Source organism: Entelurus aequoreus, linkage group LG25 (assembly GCF_033978785.1).
Source record: "Entelurus aequoreus isolate RoL-2023_Sb linkage group LG25, RoL_Eaeq_v1.1, whole genome shotgun sequence".
NCBI lineage: Eukaryota > Metazoa > Chordata > Actinopteri > Syngnathiformes > Syngnathidae > Entelurus > Entelurus aequoreus.
The window spans coordinates 22403659-22421303 of NC_084755.1; the positions used below are offsets into that span (position 1 = coordinate 22403659).

At 38.1% G+C, this 17645-nt stretch overlaps 1 protein-coding gene across 15 annotated transcripts in view; it reads right to left on the bottom strand.

Moving 5' to 3' along the window:
* The window catches only part of cacna1aa (calcium channel, voltage-dependent, P/Q type, alpha 1A subunit, a), a 212350-nt gene that overhangs the window by 172657 nt on the left and 22048 nt on the right, over positions 1-17645 (bottom strand). For all 15 annotated transcript variants that reach the window (XM_062036805.1, XM_062036806.1, XM_062036798.1 and 12 more), the window contains exons 3-5: positions 11175-11266; positions 6520-6672; positions 6233-6420 (exon numbers count right to left, since the gene is read on the bottom strand). In XM_062036805.1, coding sequence (XP_061892789.1) covers positions 6233-6420; positions 6520-6672; positions 11175-11266 — 433 coding nt within the window. The remainder of the gene's footprint in view (positions 1-6232; positions 6421-6519; positions 6673-11174; positions 11267-17645) is intronic.

Here is a 17645-nt window from a genome sequence, read left to right on the forward strand (position 1 = left end):
AAACCCCAAAACCGGTGAAGTTGGCACGTTGTGTAAATGGTAAATAAAAACAGAATACAATGATTTGCAAATCCGTTTCAACCTATATTCAATTGAATAGACTGCAAAGACAAGATACTTAACGTTGGAACTGAAAAACGTTGTTATTTTTTGCAAATATAAGCTCATTTGGAATTTGATGCCTGCAACAGTGGCAAGACTTTCTGTCTTGCCACTGGTGAGGGCGGTCGCATCTCTCTCCGCTCCCTCCTTCCCTGCTTGCTCTCTTTGTTTTTTGTCTTGTCTGAACTATTTTGAAGCCTCTTTTCTTGAGCTGTCCTCAAATCTAAACATCAAAATGAATTTGATCAACTGGACTCTCGACGCAATTGACACAGTCTTTTCGACAAGGAAAAGAGGTTCGGGGGAGCCTGGCTGCCCTGATGGAACCATTGCTGCGGGGTACGTGAGAGACTCCTGGAATACTTGGAGAATCATGTGCCTCTCAGTCCTTTCCATCGAGGACGTGGAAGACATCTACCTATTTGGAGCTGTGATCGCAGGGCATTTGCTGATTGGGCTGGGCATTGCTCTGGTGTATCGTCAAATTCGGAAGACGATGGCAGCCACTCAAGGGGCCAACAGGCTGTTCAACGCAATGGAAGGATTGGGTCGTGCTGTGGGATCACAGACTGGAGCGATTGCTGATTTGAATCGCAAGGTAGATTCCATCTTGATGATGTTACAGAAAGAATAAATTGGAATTGTCAGAGCCAGCATATAGAGCAGGAATGTCATTGTTTTGACTGCTCGAAGAAAAAAACAACATCTTAATCTACGATTTGACTCCCTCGAATGGCCTTGAGGAACAGGCTGTTTGAAAACACTCCCCCGAGGACTCCTCAAAGATGGACGCTTTTGACCTTTCCCTTTTCTTCAAAAGCACCTGGGTCGGACTCTTGAACTCTTGAACTCTTGGGGCCGGCCTCGGCCCATAAAGACAATCCAACATCTCACCCAAGTTAATTGGGCATACATGCACGCACATACCCCTCCCCAAATCAACGTCTTCACCACTGCTTTATTCCTCCGGGGTTGTGGGGGCTGAGCAGCGCTCAACAGCAGCTGCTGGCCTCCAAGGTCCTGTTGGATGACTTTGTTGCGAGTTGTTGTGATTAAATGTACCTTGTTTATGTGTGCCATGCTATGTGAGGTTTTTTTCCTCGGACTCAGTCTGGACCATTCCTGAGGGTCCAGCCTCAGACTGATATTTTTTTTTTTACTTCCCCCCTCCCCCCAATGTCACCTTTTTCCCACCTTTTTGAGGAGTGCCTAAGTGAGGCTGATCCGTTGGCGGTCCCGTCTTGTCTCCCTGTAACGTATGTCTGCTCTTAGCGGGATTGTGCCGAAAATGTAATTTCAGTTCTTATGTGTCTTGTACATGTAAGAATGGACAATAAAGCTGATTGATTGAACATGTTTCAATAAAGCTGGCACAAGTGGCAAAAAAGACTGAGAAAGTTGAGGAATGCTCATCAAACACTTATTTGGAACATCCCACAGGGGAACAGGTGGGTGCCATGATTGGGTATAAAAGCAGCTTCCAGGAAATGCTCAGTCATTCACAAACAAGGATGGGGTGAGGGTCACCACTTTGTGAACAAATGCGTGAGCAAATTGTGGAACAGTTTAAGAACAACATTTCTCAACGAGCTATTGCAAGGAATTTAGGGATTTCACCATCTTCGGTCCGTAATATCATCAAAAGTTTCAGAGAATCTGGAGAAATCACTGCACGTAAGCGATGATATTACGGACCTTTGATCCCTCAGGCGGTACTGCATCGAAAAGCGACATCAGTGTGTAAACGATATCACCACATGGGCTTAGGAACACTTCCGAAAACCGCTGTCAGTAACTACAGTTCGTCGCTACATCTGGAAGTGCAAGTTAAAACTCTACTATGCAAACCGAAAGCCATTTATCAACAACACCCAGAAAGCGGTGCCAACTTTTTTGCAATGTGTTGCTGCCATTAAATTCTAAGTTAATTATTATTCCCCAAAAATAATTAAGTTTCTCAGTTCAAACATCAAATATATTGTCTTTGCAGTCTATTAAATTGAATATAAGTTGAAAAGGATTTGCAAATCATTGTATTCTGTTTTTATTTACAAGTTTTGGTTTTTGTACATGGTATTTACTAGCGATGTTCCAATCAGGGTTTAATGTTGCCGATTTCAATCATCCATGAGTGAGTTTGACAGATACCAATACCGACACTGGTCACATGTATTAACTGTAACTTTTCTAATTTATGGTTTAACAATGAAAAAAAAACTATATTTAAATTAGTTACTTGTTCTCTTTTATTAGATGCGATTGTTTGAATAAAACTAAGTCAATATTACGCAATAAAAATAAAAGCAAAAACTACTATCTACTATTCTTTAAAATCTTTTGGGTCTTGCCCTCAAGGTCAGTCTGTGTCGAGGGAATTATTTCCTAACATTAACAAAAACAACAACAACAACAAGTTTTTAAAAAATGATACATGATACTGATAATAGAAGATTTGACAAAAGACACTAAGAAATGCAGTTTATTTTCCGTAATGGATGTGATTATTATTAGCTTAGGGTGGGGGTCTGTAACCTGCGGCTCCTTAGCGCTGCTCTAGTGGCTCCCTGGAGCTTTTTCAAAAATGTATGAACATAGAAAAAGATGGGGGAATAAATATATTTTTTGTTTTCATATATTTTCTGTAGGAGGACAAACATGACACAAACCTCCCTAATTGTTAAAAATCCAACTGTTTGTATTAAACATGATTCTCTGATGAGAGAATTTGGCGAGCGCCGTTTTGTCCTACTAATTTTGCAGGTCCTTGAACTCACCGTAGTTTGTTTACATGTATAACTTTTTTCAACGATGCCAGAAAAAGATATGTTTTATGCCACTCCTTCTTTGTCTCATTTTGTCCACCAAACGTTTTATGCTGTGTGTGAATGCACAAAGGTGAACTTTGTTGATGTTATTGACTTGTGTGGAGTGCTCATCAAGCATATTTGGTCAGTGCATGACTACAAGCTAATGATGCTAACATGCTATTTAGGCTAGCTTTATGTACGTATTACATCATTATGCCTCACTCGTAGGTATATTTGAGCTCATTTAATTTCCTATGTCCTCTGTGTATTTAATTTATATATGCATGTCTCGTGACACATTATCTGTATGTAATATTGGCTGCATTTCTGATAGTTGTTTGTGTGCCATGTTGTTCCAGACCACAGCAAACGTTACCCAGCTTGCAAAGATTGTTATAAATCCATTCAAAGAAGACAGCCCACCATTTCCTTTAACTTGGACACACACATCTATACCTTTGGCCATTCTAAGCCAGTAACTTCCAGGAGTTATCTCACCCTCTGAGAAGCCTCCATTTTACTAATGTTTTCCAATGTTGTAAAAATGGGTAGAATAAATATTACATTTCAACATTTCTGTCAACGAAGATTTGTGTCAGCCTGCGACACATAGTCATTTTGATAGTAGGCTAATATAGCTAATATAGACACTTATATCATGTGTTGACTTTATTATATCACTTATTAAAATTAAAAACCATGCTTTTAATTTTTTGCGGCTCTAGACAGATTTTTTGTTGTTGTATTTTTGGTCCAATATGGCTCTTTCAACATTTTGGGTTGTCGACCCCTAGCTTAGGGGAACAGCTCCACACGGTGTCTGGAGACACATAATTAGCTGCCGGGGGACTAATAAATAAATGCAGCGTCAGCCAGAGGGGATTGGTGTTTGTGATCGGCAATAAAAGGCATTAATCGACAATAGCGATCACAGACTTTTTGACAAAAATTAACCGATACCAAACCACATCCCGGGTGTTTACTCGACAATCACACTATTCAGGGACTGACAAGCACAGGTCTGTAAAATTTGAGCAAGCAATGTTGGATGTCACCATGCGAGTGGGCCTAATGTGGTGTGAAGTGTAATAAAAACAGTTGTACTGTATCTGCAACTACTGTAATGGTTGCTACTGTATGTCCAAACCATGTCAGGCATTCTTCCAAACTATGACAGCCAAACAGATTGCAATCTTGATATTCTACTGCAGGTGACTGGCTGTGCTGATACAGCCTATCCTGTGACAAGCACTAGTGCTGACATGGAAGAAAATACAGTGTGTAAAGCTCAGCAAAGCTGTGTTGACCATCGCAAAAAGTTTGCATGTAATCAACTGACATCTTTTTATTCCTAAAATTATATACTGTATATATATATATATATATATATATATATATATATATATATATATATATATATATATATATATATATATATATATATATATATATATATATATATATATATATATATATATATATATATATATATATATATATATATATATATATATATATATATATATATATATATATATATACATATATATATATATGTAGTCGTGTTCAAAAGTTTACATACACTTGTAAAGAACATAATGTCATGGCTGTCTTGAGTTTCCAATCATTTCTACAACTCTTATTTTTTTGTGATAGAGTGATTGGAGCACATACTTGTTGGTCACAAAAAACATTCATGAAGTTTGGTTCTTTTATGAATTTATTATGGGTCTATTGAAAATGTGACGCAAATCTGCTGGGTCAAAAGTATACATACAGCAATGTTAATATTTGGTTACATGTCCCTTGGCAAGTTTCACTGCAATAAGGCACTTTTGGTAGCCATCCACAAGCTTCTGGTTGAATTTTTGACCACTCCTCTTGACAAAATTGGTGCAGTTTAGCTAAATTTGTAGGTTTTCTGACATGGACTTGTTTCTTCAGCATTGTCCACACGTTTAAGTCAGGACTTTGGGAAGGCCATTCTAAAACCTTAATTCCAGCCTGATTTAGCCATTCCTTGCCACTTTTGACGTGTGTTTGGGGTCATTGTCCTGTTGGAACACCCAACTGCGCCCAAGACCCAACCTCCGGGCTGATGATTTTAGGTTGTCCTGAAGAATTTGGAGGTAATCCTCCTTTTTAATTGTCCCACTTACTCTCTGTAAAGCACCAGTTCCATTGGCAGCAAAACAGGCCCAAAGCATATTACTACCACCACCATGCTTGACGGTAGGTGTGGTGTTCCTGGGATTAAAGGCCTCACCTTTTCTCCTCCAAACATATTGCTGGGTATTGTGGCCAAACAGCTCATTTTTTGTTTCATCTGACATCACATGGACAAAGATAACACCTTCTGGAGGAAATTTCTGTGGTCAGATGAAACAAAAATTGAGCTGTTTGGCTCTGAACTGGTGCTTTACAGAGAGTAAATGGGACAATGAAAAAGGAGGATTACCTCCAAATTCTTCAGGACAAGCTAAAATCATCAGCCTTGGTTGGGTATTGGGTGCAGTTGGGTGTTCCAACAGGACAATGACCCCAAACACATGTCAAAAGTGGTAAAGGAATGGCTAACTCAGGCTAGAATTAAGGTTTTAGAATGGCCTTCCCAAAGTCCTGACTTAAACGTGTGGACAATGCTGAAGAAACAAGTCCATGTTAGAAAACCAACAAATTTAGCTGAACTGCACCAACTTTGTCAAGAGGAGTGGTCAAACATTCAACCAGAAGCTTGTGGATGGCTACCAAAAGCGCCTTTTTGCAGTGAAACTTGCCAAGGGACATGTAACCAAATATTAACATTGCTGTATGTATACTTTTGACCCAGCAGATTTGGTCACATTTTCAGTAGACCCATAATAAATTCATAAAAGAACCAAACTTCATGAATGTTTTTTGTGACCAACAAGTATGTGCTCCAATCACTCTATCACCAAAAAATAAGAGTTGTAGAAATTATTGAAAACTCAAGACAGCCATGACATTATGTTCTTTACAAGTGTATGTAAACTTTTGACCACGACTGTATATATAAAACGTACATTATAAAATGTATAATTAATGGGCGCTGTTTTTCTCTCCACTTCAGGGGGTGTGTTTTGTTTCTACACCAGCATAGCAGGGGTGTGTTGTGTTTGCTCTGAGTTAAAAACCTTCCTAAATTTTGCAACAGCACACAGCAAGGAGGCCCAATTTGGAGATGTGAGCTAAACACAGACCAGCATAAAGTAGCATTCAAATAGAATTTTAGAGTTTTATTGCGACTAATTTTATTATACAATAAGTGTGCATTTGCAGGTGTGTGACACACCAGTACTTACATAGTACAGCAGCTCAGTCCAGCCCTCCATGGTGATACACTGGAAGACGGTGAGGATAGCAAAAAGGATGTTGTCGAACTGGGTGATGCCGTAGTTTGGACCCAGCCAGTACTGTCGACACATGGTACCCTCTGGACACAACCGTGCTGGAAGTTCTGTCCCACATGGGAACTCTTCTCGGATCTCCCCTGGATTTGGGCAGAAGCCGTAAAATACCTCACAACGTTTTTAAAGACTCAACATGAGGGTGATGTCAATGTTCAATGTTCGAGCTCGTCAATCTATACCTGTGTGATTGTCGAAACAGGTGGTGTGGAATTTTCCCATGTAGAACTCCAAGCCGATAATGGCAAACATGAGGATGGCGAAGAAAAGCAGGAGCCCAATTTGCAGCAGGGGAATCATCGCCTTCATGATGGATTTGAGCACTACCTGTAGACCTGGAGGGCACAGTGGAAACATTGTTAATGTACGGTATATTTTCGTACCCATATAAAAGACAGTGACTAAATACAGTGGAACCTCAATTCACAAACCTCCTCATTGTACCAAACTATAAAATGACAAACCACAGTCTGAATAAAAAGTGACAATTATACATGTATATTCATATATAAAAGGTTGCAGCTACTGATTATTTTAGTAATCGCATATCTATCGATAAGTTTGTCCGATTATTTGAGTTATCGGATAAAAGACAAAGTGTACAAACGTTTCATCCACCCATCGTGTGCCTCACGGTGCAGCCATTTGGTGCCAGGCAGCACATTCATTATTCAGTTCAGTTTCAGTTTATTTCGAACATGCACACGATACAATGTGATGCATCACACATTTCCAGTTGTTTCATTACAGCATGTCCGAAAAGGAGTGGAAGGAAGCAGAGCTTATTTAATCCTACCCCTTTTCATACCATAGCAATTGTATCCAATTTCCTTGTTCTCTCTAACAGAACAGTGAACAAATAAATAATAAATAAATACCATAGTAAGCAAACAAATATTAAATACATAAATAATCTTTGTCTCAATAAAACAATAACAAAACAAAAAAAGGGTTCAATATGTTCATTACAATTATTGTTCTGTGTACTTTGTGAAAACTTGTAGTTTGAACAGTCTGAATCATATTGGTGCTTTGTTTGATTTATTTGGTTAATCCATGCCATAATTTAATTCCACATACAGATATGCTAAAGGTTTTAAAGTGTTGTACGTGCACACAAATGCTTTAAATTCGGTTTTCCTCTAAGGTTATATTTCTCCTCTTTTGTTGAGAAGAATTGTTGTACATTCTTGGGTAGCAGGTTATAGTTTGCTTTGTACATCATTTTAGCTGTTTGCAAATACACCAAATTGTTGAATTTCAATAATTGTGACTTAATAAAAGAAGGGTTTGTATGTTCTCTATATCCAACATTATGTATTATTCTAATTGATCTTTTTTGTAACACAGTTAGTGAATGAATTGTAGTTGTTTCCCCATATTTCAACACAATAACTCAGATATGGTAACACTAGTGAGCAGTAGGGCTGCAACTAACGATTAATTTGATAATCGATCATCTATTGATTATTACTTCGATTAATCGATTAATAATCGGGTAAAAGAGACAAACTACATTTCTATCCTATCCAGTATTTTATTGGGAAAAAAAACAGCATACTGGCACCATACTTATTTTGATTATTGTTTCTCAGCTGTTTGTAAATGTTGCAGTTTATAAATAAAGGTTTATTAAAAAAAATTAAAAAAAAAGTTTTTTAATTAAAAAAAAACAAAAAAAAAACTCTGCGCATAGCATAGATCCAACGAATCCATTACTAAATTAATCGGCAACTTTTTTAATAATCGATTTTAATCGATTTAATCAATTAGTTGTTGCAGCCCTAGTGAGCAGTAAAGAATATGAAGTGATTTTTGGTCTACAACATGTTTAGCTATATTCATTATTGACGTGTTTCTTGCTACTTTATGTTGTATTTTTTTTTTTTACATGAGATTTCCAATTCATTTTATCATCTATTATTATATCCAAAAATGTGTTTTCTTTTACACTTTCAATATTTAATCCATCTATTTGTATTTGTGTTTGACTTTCTCTTTTACTGCTACCAAATAGCATTGTTTATTTTTGCTGAGATTCAAAGATAGTTTGTTTTTGTCAAACCATCTTTTAAATTTGTTAATTTCTTCTGTAATTATTTGTATTAGCTTCTGTGTGTTCTCTCCTGAACAAAATGCAGTTGTATCATCTGCAAATAATACTAACTTTAAGTCCTTTGTAACTTTACAAATGTCATTTATATAGAGATTGAACGAGTATTGATCCCTGAGGTACGCCACAAAATATTTTAAGCTCTGTGGAAGTGGGCATTTTTCAGTTAATTTGTGTCCGATTTTTAGCCTTTTTTACAACATTTGCTTGGTTTTGCTCGGTCAAAATGATTCAAAAGAAAGCAATGGACAAGCGATGTGTGGTTTACAACATTGAGGAAATATCCACAGCGTTATCGACAATGCCTCCACAAGGTAAATTTTTTTTTTTTAAATTCCTAATCATTGTAGGGACCTGGCTTTCAAAATTAAGGAGGTTTGTAATTTCAAACTGTGAGTGCACCACCGGGCTAGTGACAGTGTGTCTGTGTGTCGGCTGAAAATTAGGACAGTTTAGTTTGTCGTTGTTGTTATGATTTTGTTATTAAATATAAAGCTGATCTTCACCCCCTTGTTGTTTGTCTGATACATAATACTGTTAAGCGCCTTATACCGTGTTTAAAATGTAAAAGTAATTGTGTCTATCTGAGCGTAAATTTTAAAGACATCTTTCAATCGAGTAATATTTTAGCAATTTAAAGATCAGTTAAAAAAGGTCACAATCTGATTAGAACATTTGAGCATTATGTTGGCGTTCAATTACATTCCTGACACCTTATTTTACAAATAATGGCATTTATTTTATTTTTTTACAAAGACTTCCTTAATTTTTTTGGATAATGCCACAATTACACCGTACCGTGGCCTTTATACCGTGAATATATCGTTCCGTGAGATGTTATCGTTAAATCCCCCGAAATAAATTAGAAAGATGTCATGATTAGTACATCCTGATTTGCTTGTTGGAAGTCTGTAATACAGATCTAATGGTAATAATAACTGTGCAGTGCTGCTGGAGCACAGCTGCCACTATCACATTGGGAAAAAAAAAAAAAGAGATGAGTGTGTGCTGGAGAACCACTTTTGTTCGGAGCATTATGCAGAATAACACCAAAGCGGCATCAAACCCTGACTCAACATGCTTGTCTGAGCTGTTTTTAAACCTCTGAAGCAACTTGCACTTTTTGTTGAGCAATTTTGGGTCATAAACATTTTTTTAAATACATTTAAAGGGATCATACAATGATTTTGTTCTACATTTAAAACACTTCCTTGTGGTCTACATAACATGTAATGGTGGTAATTTGGTCAAAATGTTGCATAGATTATGTTTGTGTGTGTGTGTATATATATACATATATATATATATATATATATATATATATATATATATATATATATATATATATATATATATATATATATATATATATATATATATATATATATATATGTGTATATTTTATTTTATTTCTGATTATTATTATTATTATGAATGTATTATTATTTCCTTTTTTTGTTGTCTGTTTATTTAATCGATGTATTTGTAGATACTACTTTGTTTTTTTTGTTGTTTCTTTCTTTTTTGGGGGGCGGGGGGTGGATGGGATACAAACAATAATATTTTGACATTTAGGGCAGACAATAGATATATGATTTATGTGAATATGATGTAATGGATAGGAATGTCTGATGCTGGATGTCAATAAAAAAAAAAAAGAAAAAAAATAAATAAATAAAAGATTATGTTTTACAGATCATCTTTGAACTGCTTTCTGACCATCTCTTCAGGAAGAGCCATTTTGTGGGCGGTCATATTTGCGTGCCTCCACTTTGACTGTGTCTTATCCCCGTCATCCATGTTGTAGATTTTAGCGCCTCTATATCAAATTTACTGACAGATATAAATTAGAACTATATGCTACTTTGTATTAGAAATGGCAACAGCAGTGCATGTGCGTGTACTAGTGTTGTCCCGATACCGATATTTTGGTACCGGTAATGATACCAAAATGATTTTGATACTTTCCGGTACTTTTGTAAATAAAGGGGACCACAAAACATTCCATTATTGGCTTTATTTTAACAAAAAATCTTACGGTACATTAAACATATGTTTCTTATTGCAAGTTTGTCCTTACAAAATAAAATAGTGAACATACAAGACAACTTGTCTTTTAGTAGTAAGTAAGCAAACACATTTAGTCTGCTGACATATGCAGTAACATATTGTGTCATTTTACATTCCATTATTTTGTCAAAATTATTAAGGACAAGTGGTAGAAAATGAATTATTAATTTACTTGTTAATTTACTGTTAATATCTGCTTTGTCTTTTAACATGTTCTATCTACACTTCTGTTAAAATGTAATAAACACTTATTCTTCTATTGTTTGATACTTTACATTAGTTTTGGATGATACCACAAATTTGGGTATGGCGGACCTGTACTTTTCAGAGGCTGTATAGTATCGAATATGATTAATTAGTATTGCGGTACTATACTAATACCGGTATACCGTACAACCCCAGCGTGTACGAGCCCACAACAAGCGATATAGGAAAATAAGGAATTCTAAAACCTCGGATTACAAATCTCTACTGTTCTACTGCTCGTTTACAGAAAATATGAAGGAAGACAAGACTGTTTTATAAATATCCCTGCAATGACTCTACGGTTGGATTTCAAATTTTCAGGACTTATGTAGATCCAAAATTAACAAAAACATGTACCAACAGGTAGAAAAAGTTGGTTTTGTAGAATTGGTCTCCTTTAAAACTTACTAGGAATACCGGACACCAGTTTGAGGGGCCTCAAGACTCGAACGGCTCTCAGGGTCCGCAGGTCAAAATCCGAGCCCACAGTGGACAGAATCCTGAAGAGAATGGGACAAATGCACAGGGGACAAATCAATATTTAAGCAAGTCGAGCTTGCCCTCTTGTGCACACACGTACACACACTTATCCACAAGCACACACACCCACTCCAGGTTATTACAAGCAACTGCAAGTCACATTGTATGCAAAACCTGTAAGAGCGGAGCTGATCAATGGAGGTGACAAGTGAAGTCGGACAGTGAAGTGTATCAGGGCGAGAGAAGGATAAGTTGATTTGTATCGGGCTATCATTTCAGAAAGGAGGACAACGAAGTGATGATGAGGAAGAGGCAGACATTTTGTTCACAAAAAAAATAAAAAAATAACTTGGCTGAAAAGGGGCGGCCACTATTGGTGACCGGAACCGGAAGGCAAATCCCCTTACATACACTAGTGAAAAGCTTTCACACATACATACAAGTGAAATCCTTTCACACATATAACTGAAATTGTTTTCTCTCCCACGCACGAGTGAAAAGCTCTCACACACAAAGTGAAGTCTTTTTACACATACTAGTGAAAAAAAATTCCAGGTGTGTGTGCGTAAGAGAAAAAAAAATATCAGTAGTGTTATGAGAGTGTTTCAGTAGTGTGTGTGTGAGAGAGAAAAACATTTCAGTTGTTAATAGCATTTCAGTAGTGTATAAGAGTGTTTCAGTAGTGTGTATGAAAGTGTTTCAGTAGTGTGTATGAAAGTGTTTCAGTAGTGTGTATGAAAGTGTTTCAGTAGTGTGTGTGAGAGAAGAACATTTTAGTTGTTTCGTGAGAGCATTTCAGTAGTGTGTATAAGAGTAGAACATTTTAGTTGTTTATGTGAGAGCATTTCAGTAGTGGCAGCACGGTGGCAGTGGGGTTAGTGCATCTGCCTCACAATACGAAGGTCCTGAGTAGTCGTGAGTTCAATCCCGGCCTCGGGATCTTTCTGTGTGGAGTTTGCATGTTCTCCCCGTGACTGCGTGGGTTCCCTCCGGGTACTCCGGCTTCCTCCCACCTCCAAAGACATGCACCTGGGGATAGGTTGATTGGCAACACTAAATTGGCCCTAGTGTGTGAATGTGAGTGTGAATGTTGTCTGTCTATCTGTGTTGGCCCTGCGATGAGGTGGCGACTTGTCCAGGGTGTACCCCGCCTTCCGCCCGATTGTAGCTGAGATAGGCTCCAGCGCCCCCCGCAACCCCGAAGGGAATAAGCGGTAGAAAATGGATGGGTGGATGGCATTTCAGTAGTGTGTATAAGAGTTTCAGTAGTGTGTATGAAAGTGTTTCAGTAGTGTGTGTGAGAGAAGAACATTTCAGTTGTTTCGTGAGAGCATTTCAGTAGTGTGTATAAGAGTAGAACATTTTAGTTGTTTATGTGAGAGCATTTCAGTAGTGTGTATAAGAGTATTTCAGTAGTATGTATGAGAGAAAAACATTTCAGTTGTGTAAGTGAGAGCATTTCAGTAGTGTGTATGAGAGTGTTTCAGTAGTGTGTGTGTGAGAGAAAAACATTTCAGTTGTTTATGTGAGAACATTTCAGTAGTGTGTATAAGAGTGTTTCAGTAGTGTGTATAAGAGTGTTTCAGTAGTGTGTATGAAAGTGTTTCAGTACTGTGTGTGAGAGAAGAACATTTCAGTTGTTTATGTGAGAGCATTTCAGTAGTTTGTATAAGAGTAGAACATTTTAGTTGTTTATGTGAGAGCATTTCAGTAGTGTGTATAAGAGTATTTCAGTAGTATGTATGAGAGAAAAACATTTCAGTTGTGTAAGTGAGAGCATTTCAGTAGTGTGTATACGAGTGTTTCAGTAGTGTGTGAGAGAAAAACATTTCAGTTGTTTATGTGAGAGCATTTCAGTAGTGTGTATAAGAGCGTTTCAGTAGTGTGTATGAGAGTGTTTCAGTAGTGTGTGTGTGAGAGAAAAACATTTCAGTTGTTTATGATAAATGATAAATGGGTTGTACTTGTATAGCGCTTTTCTACCTTCAAGGTACTCAAAGCGCTTTGACAGTATTTCCACATTTACCCATTCACACACACATTCACACACTGATGGCGGGAGCTGCCATGCAAGGCGCTAACCAGGAGCCATCAGAGGCAAAGGGTGAAGTGTCTTGCCCAAGGACACAACGGACGTGACTAGGAAGGTAGAAGGTGGGAATTGAACCCCAGTAACCAGCAACACTCCGATTGCTGGCACAGCCACGCTACCAACTTCGCCACGCCGTCCATTTCAGTTGTTTATGTGAGAACATTTCAGTAGTGTGTACAAGAGTGTTTCAGTAGTGTGTATAAGAGTGTTTCAGTAGTATGTATGAAAGTGTTTCAGTACTGTGTGTGAGAGAGGAACATTTCAGTTGTTTATGTGAGAGCATTTCAGTAGTGTGTATAAGAGTAGAACATTTTAGTTGTTTATGTGAGAGCATTTCAGTAGTGTGTATAAGAGTATTTCAGTAGTATGAATGAGAGAAAAACATTTCAGTTGTGTAAGTGAGAGCATTTCAGTAGTGTGTATACGAGTATTTCAGTAGTATGTATGAGAGAAAAACATTTCAGTTGTGTAAGTGAGAGCATTTCAGTAGTGTGTATACGAGTGTTTCAGTAGTGTGTGAGAGAAAAACATTTCAGTTGTTTATGTGAGAGCATTTCAGTAGTGTGTATAAGAGCGTTTCAGTAGTGTGTATGAGGGTGTTTCAGTAGTGTGTGAGAGAAAAACATTTCAGTTGTTTATGTGACAGCATTTCAGTAGTGTGTATAAGAGTGTTTCAGTAGTGTATGACAGAAAAACAAAATCAGTTGTTTATGTGAGAGCAATTCAGTAGTCTGTATAAGAGCGTTTCAGTAGTGTGTATAAGAGCGTTTCAGTAGTGTGTATAAGAGCGTTTCAGTAGTGTGTATGAGAGTGTTTCAGTAGTGTGTGTGAGAGAAAAACATTTCAGTTGTTTATGTGAGAACATTTCAGTAGTGTGTATAAGAGTGTTTCAGTAGTGTGTATGAAAGTGTTTCAGTACTGTGTGTGAGAGAAAAACATTTCAGTTGTTTATGTGAGAGCATTTCAGTAGTGTGTATAAGAGCGTTTCAGTAGTATATGACAGAAAAACAGAATCAGTTGTTTATGTGAGAGCAATTCAGTAGTGTATAAGAGCGTTTCAGTAGTGTGTATAAGAGCGTTTCAGTAGTGTGTATGAGAGTGTTTCAGTAGTGTGTGAGAGAAAAACATTTCAGTTGTTTATGTGAGAACATTTCAGTAGTGTGCATAAGAGTGTTTCAGTAGTGTGTATGAAAGTGTTTCAGTACTGTGTGTGAGAGAAAAACATTTCAGTTGTTTGTGAGAGCATTTCAGTAGTGTATGTGAGAGGTAATTCTGAATAATGTCCCTAGTGAACCCTCATAAGTTGGCGATAGGAACGACAAAGAACAGAGGGAAGAAATGTCCAATGATAGAAATGACAGACTTTGACTTGTTCAGTTTTTCATTTTATTAGGAGTTCATTCAAAGCAAAAAGAAGATGGATTGACGTCGAGTTAGACAATAGGAGGCATCTAAAGAATGGTAAACAAAATGTGTGTGTGTGTGTGTGTGTGTGTGTGTGTGTGTGTGTGTGTGTGTGTGTGTGTGTGTGTGTGTGTGTGTGTGTGTGTGTGTGTGTGTGTGCGTGCGTGCGTGCGTGGAGAGGCTAAAGATGTCCCCCTCTGCTGCCAGACTTCCAGTCAGTCCCTCGTCTGACGCACAGAGTGAATCATCCTCCTTCTCACTTCTCTCTCTCTCTCTCTCTCTCTCTCTTTTCATTCTGTCACTCTGACACATTTCCTCCGTTCCAGTGACACAGCAGAGCCTTAATCACTGCAGCCTTGAAAATCAGACTTGGAAACACACAAAAATAGCCAGAAACATATACAGGGGCTCGGTACAGGAATGGGCGATGTGGCCTCAAACGCCGCAATACGGGGACATGAACATTCCCCCGCCCTTCTGAGGCCTCTACTGCAAGGGCTTCATCACTCATGGTAGCTGCCGGGCCCTTGGAACGACATTGTGTGATATCCACTCATCATCAGACGCTATCTTGATGTTTAAGAGGGTCCCTACTTGGTAGCTTCTCTTTCTACCGTGTACACTACTTCATAAAAATGTTTATCATTGCACCTTTACAGCCCTCATTTTGCTTTTGGACTCTTATTACTTGACTTTTTACTCCTTATGTAAAAATAAAATGTAAAAAAAATAAACAAGAAGGACTATATTTGAGTACGACATGTATTGCATAGATAGTCTTGTTAAAGGGGAACGGTACTCTTTTTGGAATTTTGCCTAATCATTATGAAATACATGACGGCGGATGTTTTTTTTCTAATACACTTTAAAGGCCTACTGAAATGAAATGTTCTTATTTAAACGGGAATAGCAGGTCCAGTCTATGTTTCATACTTGATCATTTCGCGATATTGCCATATTTTTGCTGAAAGGATTTAGTAGAGAACATCGACAATAAAGTTCGCAATTTTTGGTCGCTGATAAAAAAGCCTTGCCTGTACCGGAAGTAGCGTGACGTCACAGGTTGAAGAACTCCTCACATCTGCACATTGTTTACACCAGCAGCGAGAGCGATTTGGACCGAGAAAGCGACGATTACCCCATTAATTTGAGCGAGGATGAAAGATTCGTGGATGAGGGAAGTGAGAGTGAAGGATTAGAGTGCAGTGCAGGACGCCAGGGTGTATCTTTTTTCGCTCTGACCGTAACTTAGGTACAAGAGCTCATTGGATTCCACACATTCTCCTTTTTCTATTGTGGATCACGGATTTATATTTTAAACCACCTCGGATACTATATCCTCTTGAAAATGAGAGTCGAGAACGCGAAATGGACATTCACAGTGACTTTTATCTCCACGACAACACATCGGTGAAGCACTTTAGCTTCGGAGCTAATGTGATAGCGTCGTGCTTAACTACGGATAGAAACAGAAGAAACATGCCCCTGACTGGAAGGATAGACAGAAGATCAACAATATTATTATTACTTCTACTATCAGGAGACACGTAACCAAACCCTGGACCTGTAACCACACAGTTAATGCTGTCCAGCCTGGCGAAGCCTAGCAATGCTGTTGCTAACGACGCCATTGAAGCTAACTTAGCTCTCCACCTACGCCAGCCCTCATCTGCTCATCACGACCCGTGCTCACCTGCGTTCCAGCGATTGACGGCGTGACGAAGGACTTCACCCGATCATCGGTGCGGTCGGCGGTTAGCGTCGGATAGCGCGTCTGCTATTCCACTCAAAGTCCTCCTGGTTGTGTTGCTGTAGTCCGCCGCTAATACACCGATCCCACCTAAAGCTTTCTTCTTTGCAGTCTCCATTGTTCATTAAACAAATTGCAAAAGATTCACCAACACAGATGTCCAGAATACTGTGGAATTTTTCGATGAAAACAGAGCTTTTTGTATTGGGACACAATGGTGTCCCAATACTTCCGTTCAATCCGTGACGTCACGCGCAAACGTCATCATACCGAGACGTTTTCAGCCGGATATTTCCCGGGAAATTTAAAATTGCACTTTATAAGTTAACCCGGCCGTATTGGCATGTGTTGCAATGTTAAGATTTCATCATTGATATATAAACTATCAGACTGTGTGGTCGGTAGTAGTGGGTTTCATTAGGCCTTTAACTCGTAAATAAACGTAGATAAAAGTCCGCTAAAAACGGAGCCAATGGGCGGTCCTCTATTCCGGCCATAAAACCCAATAAATAATATCCAAAAACCACCAACCATACTCCATTTCCATTTCGTGACATGATTTTTAACCAAGTATGCATGATAACTTAAAAATAAAGACAACTACAGGTTGTTTTCTTTGTTTTACTTTGGCCAAAATTAGAACAAGCACATTCTGAAAACGTACAAATCACAAATAATCCTCTGGACAAAACACTTCAAGTTTGTTGAAAATTCTGAGGAAATTGGTGCATTTTCAAAAAACACAATGAGCTTAGACTTGGTCTCAGTGTATCTACAAAGCCAGGATTAAACTTTAGGTCACAGTCTTTCTGGGATCGAACAAAAAACACGACATGTAAACTCTTCTAGGTATCAAATACCTCCTTTGTCATGTCCACGTATCAATCCACTGCTAACTCAACAAACCGTAAGAAACGGAGGTAAAAACTATTCAAAAGTGTTAAGTTCACTTTTCTCGTGTTTGACAGAGACATTTTGGGGCAACGAGGGTGCCAAATGACGATGTGTTCGAAGCAGAAGACATAAAACGGCAGGTTTTAAATTTCATGTGGGTCGAGGAGGAGGAGCCACAGTCACCCTTTACTGTGTACCTCTTGCTTGGCCCCGGTTTAAACCGTTTACTTGCCTAACAGAATTGCTATTGTGACATGCA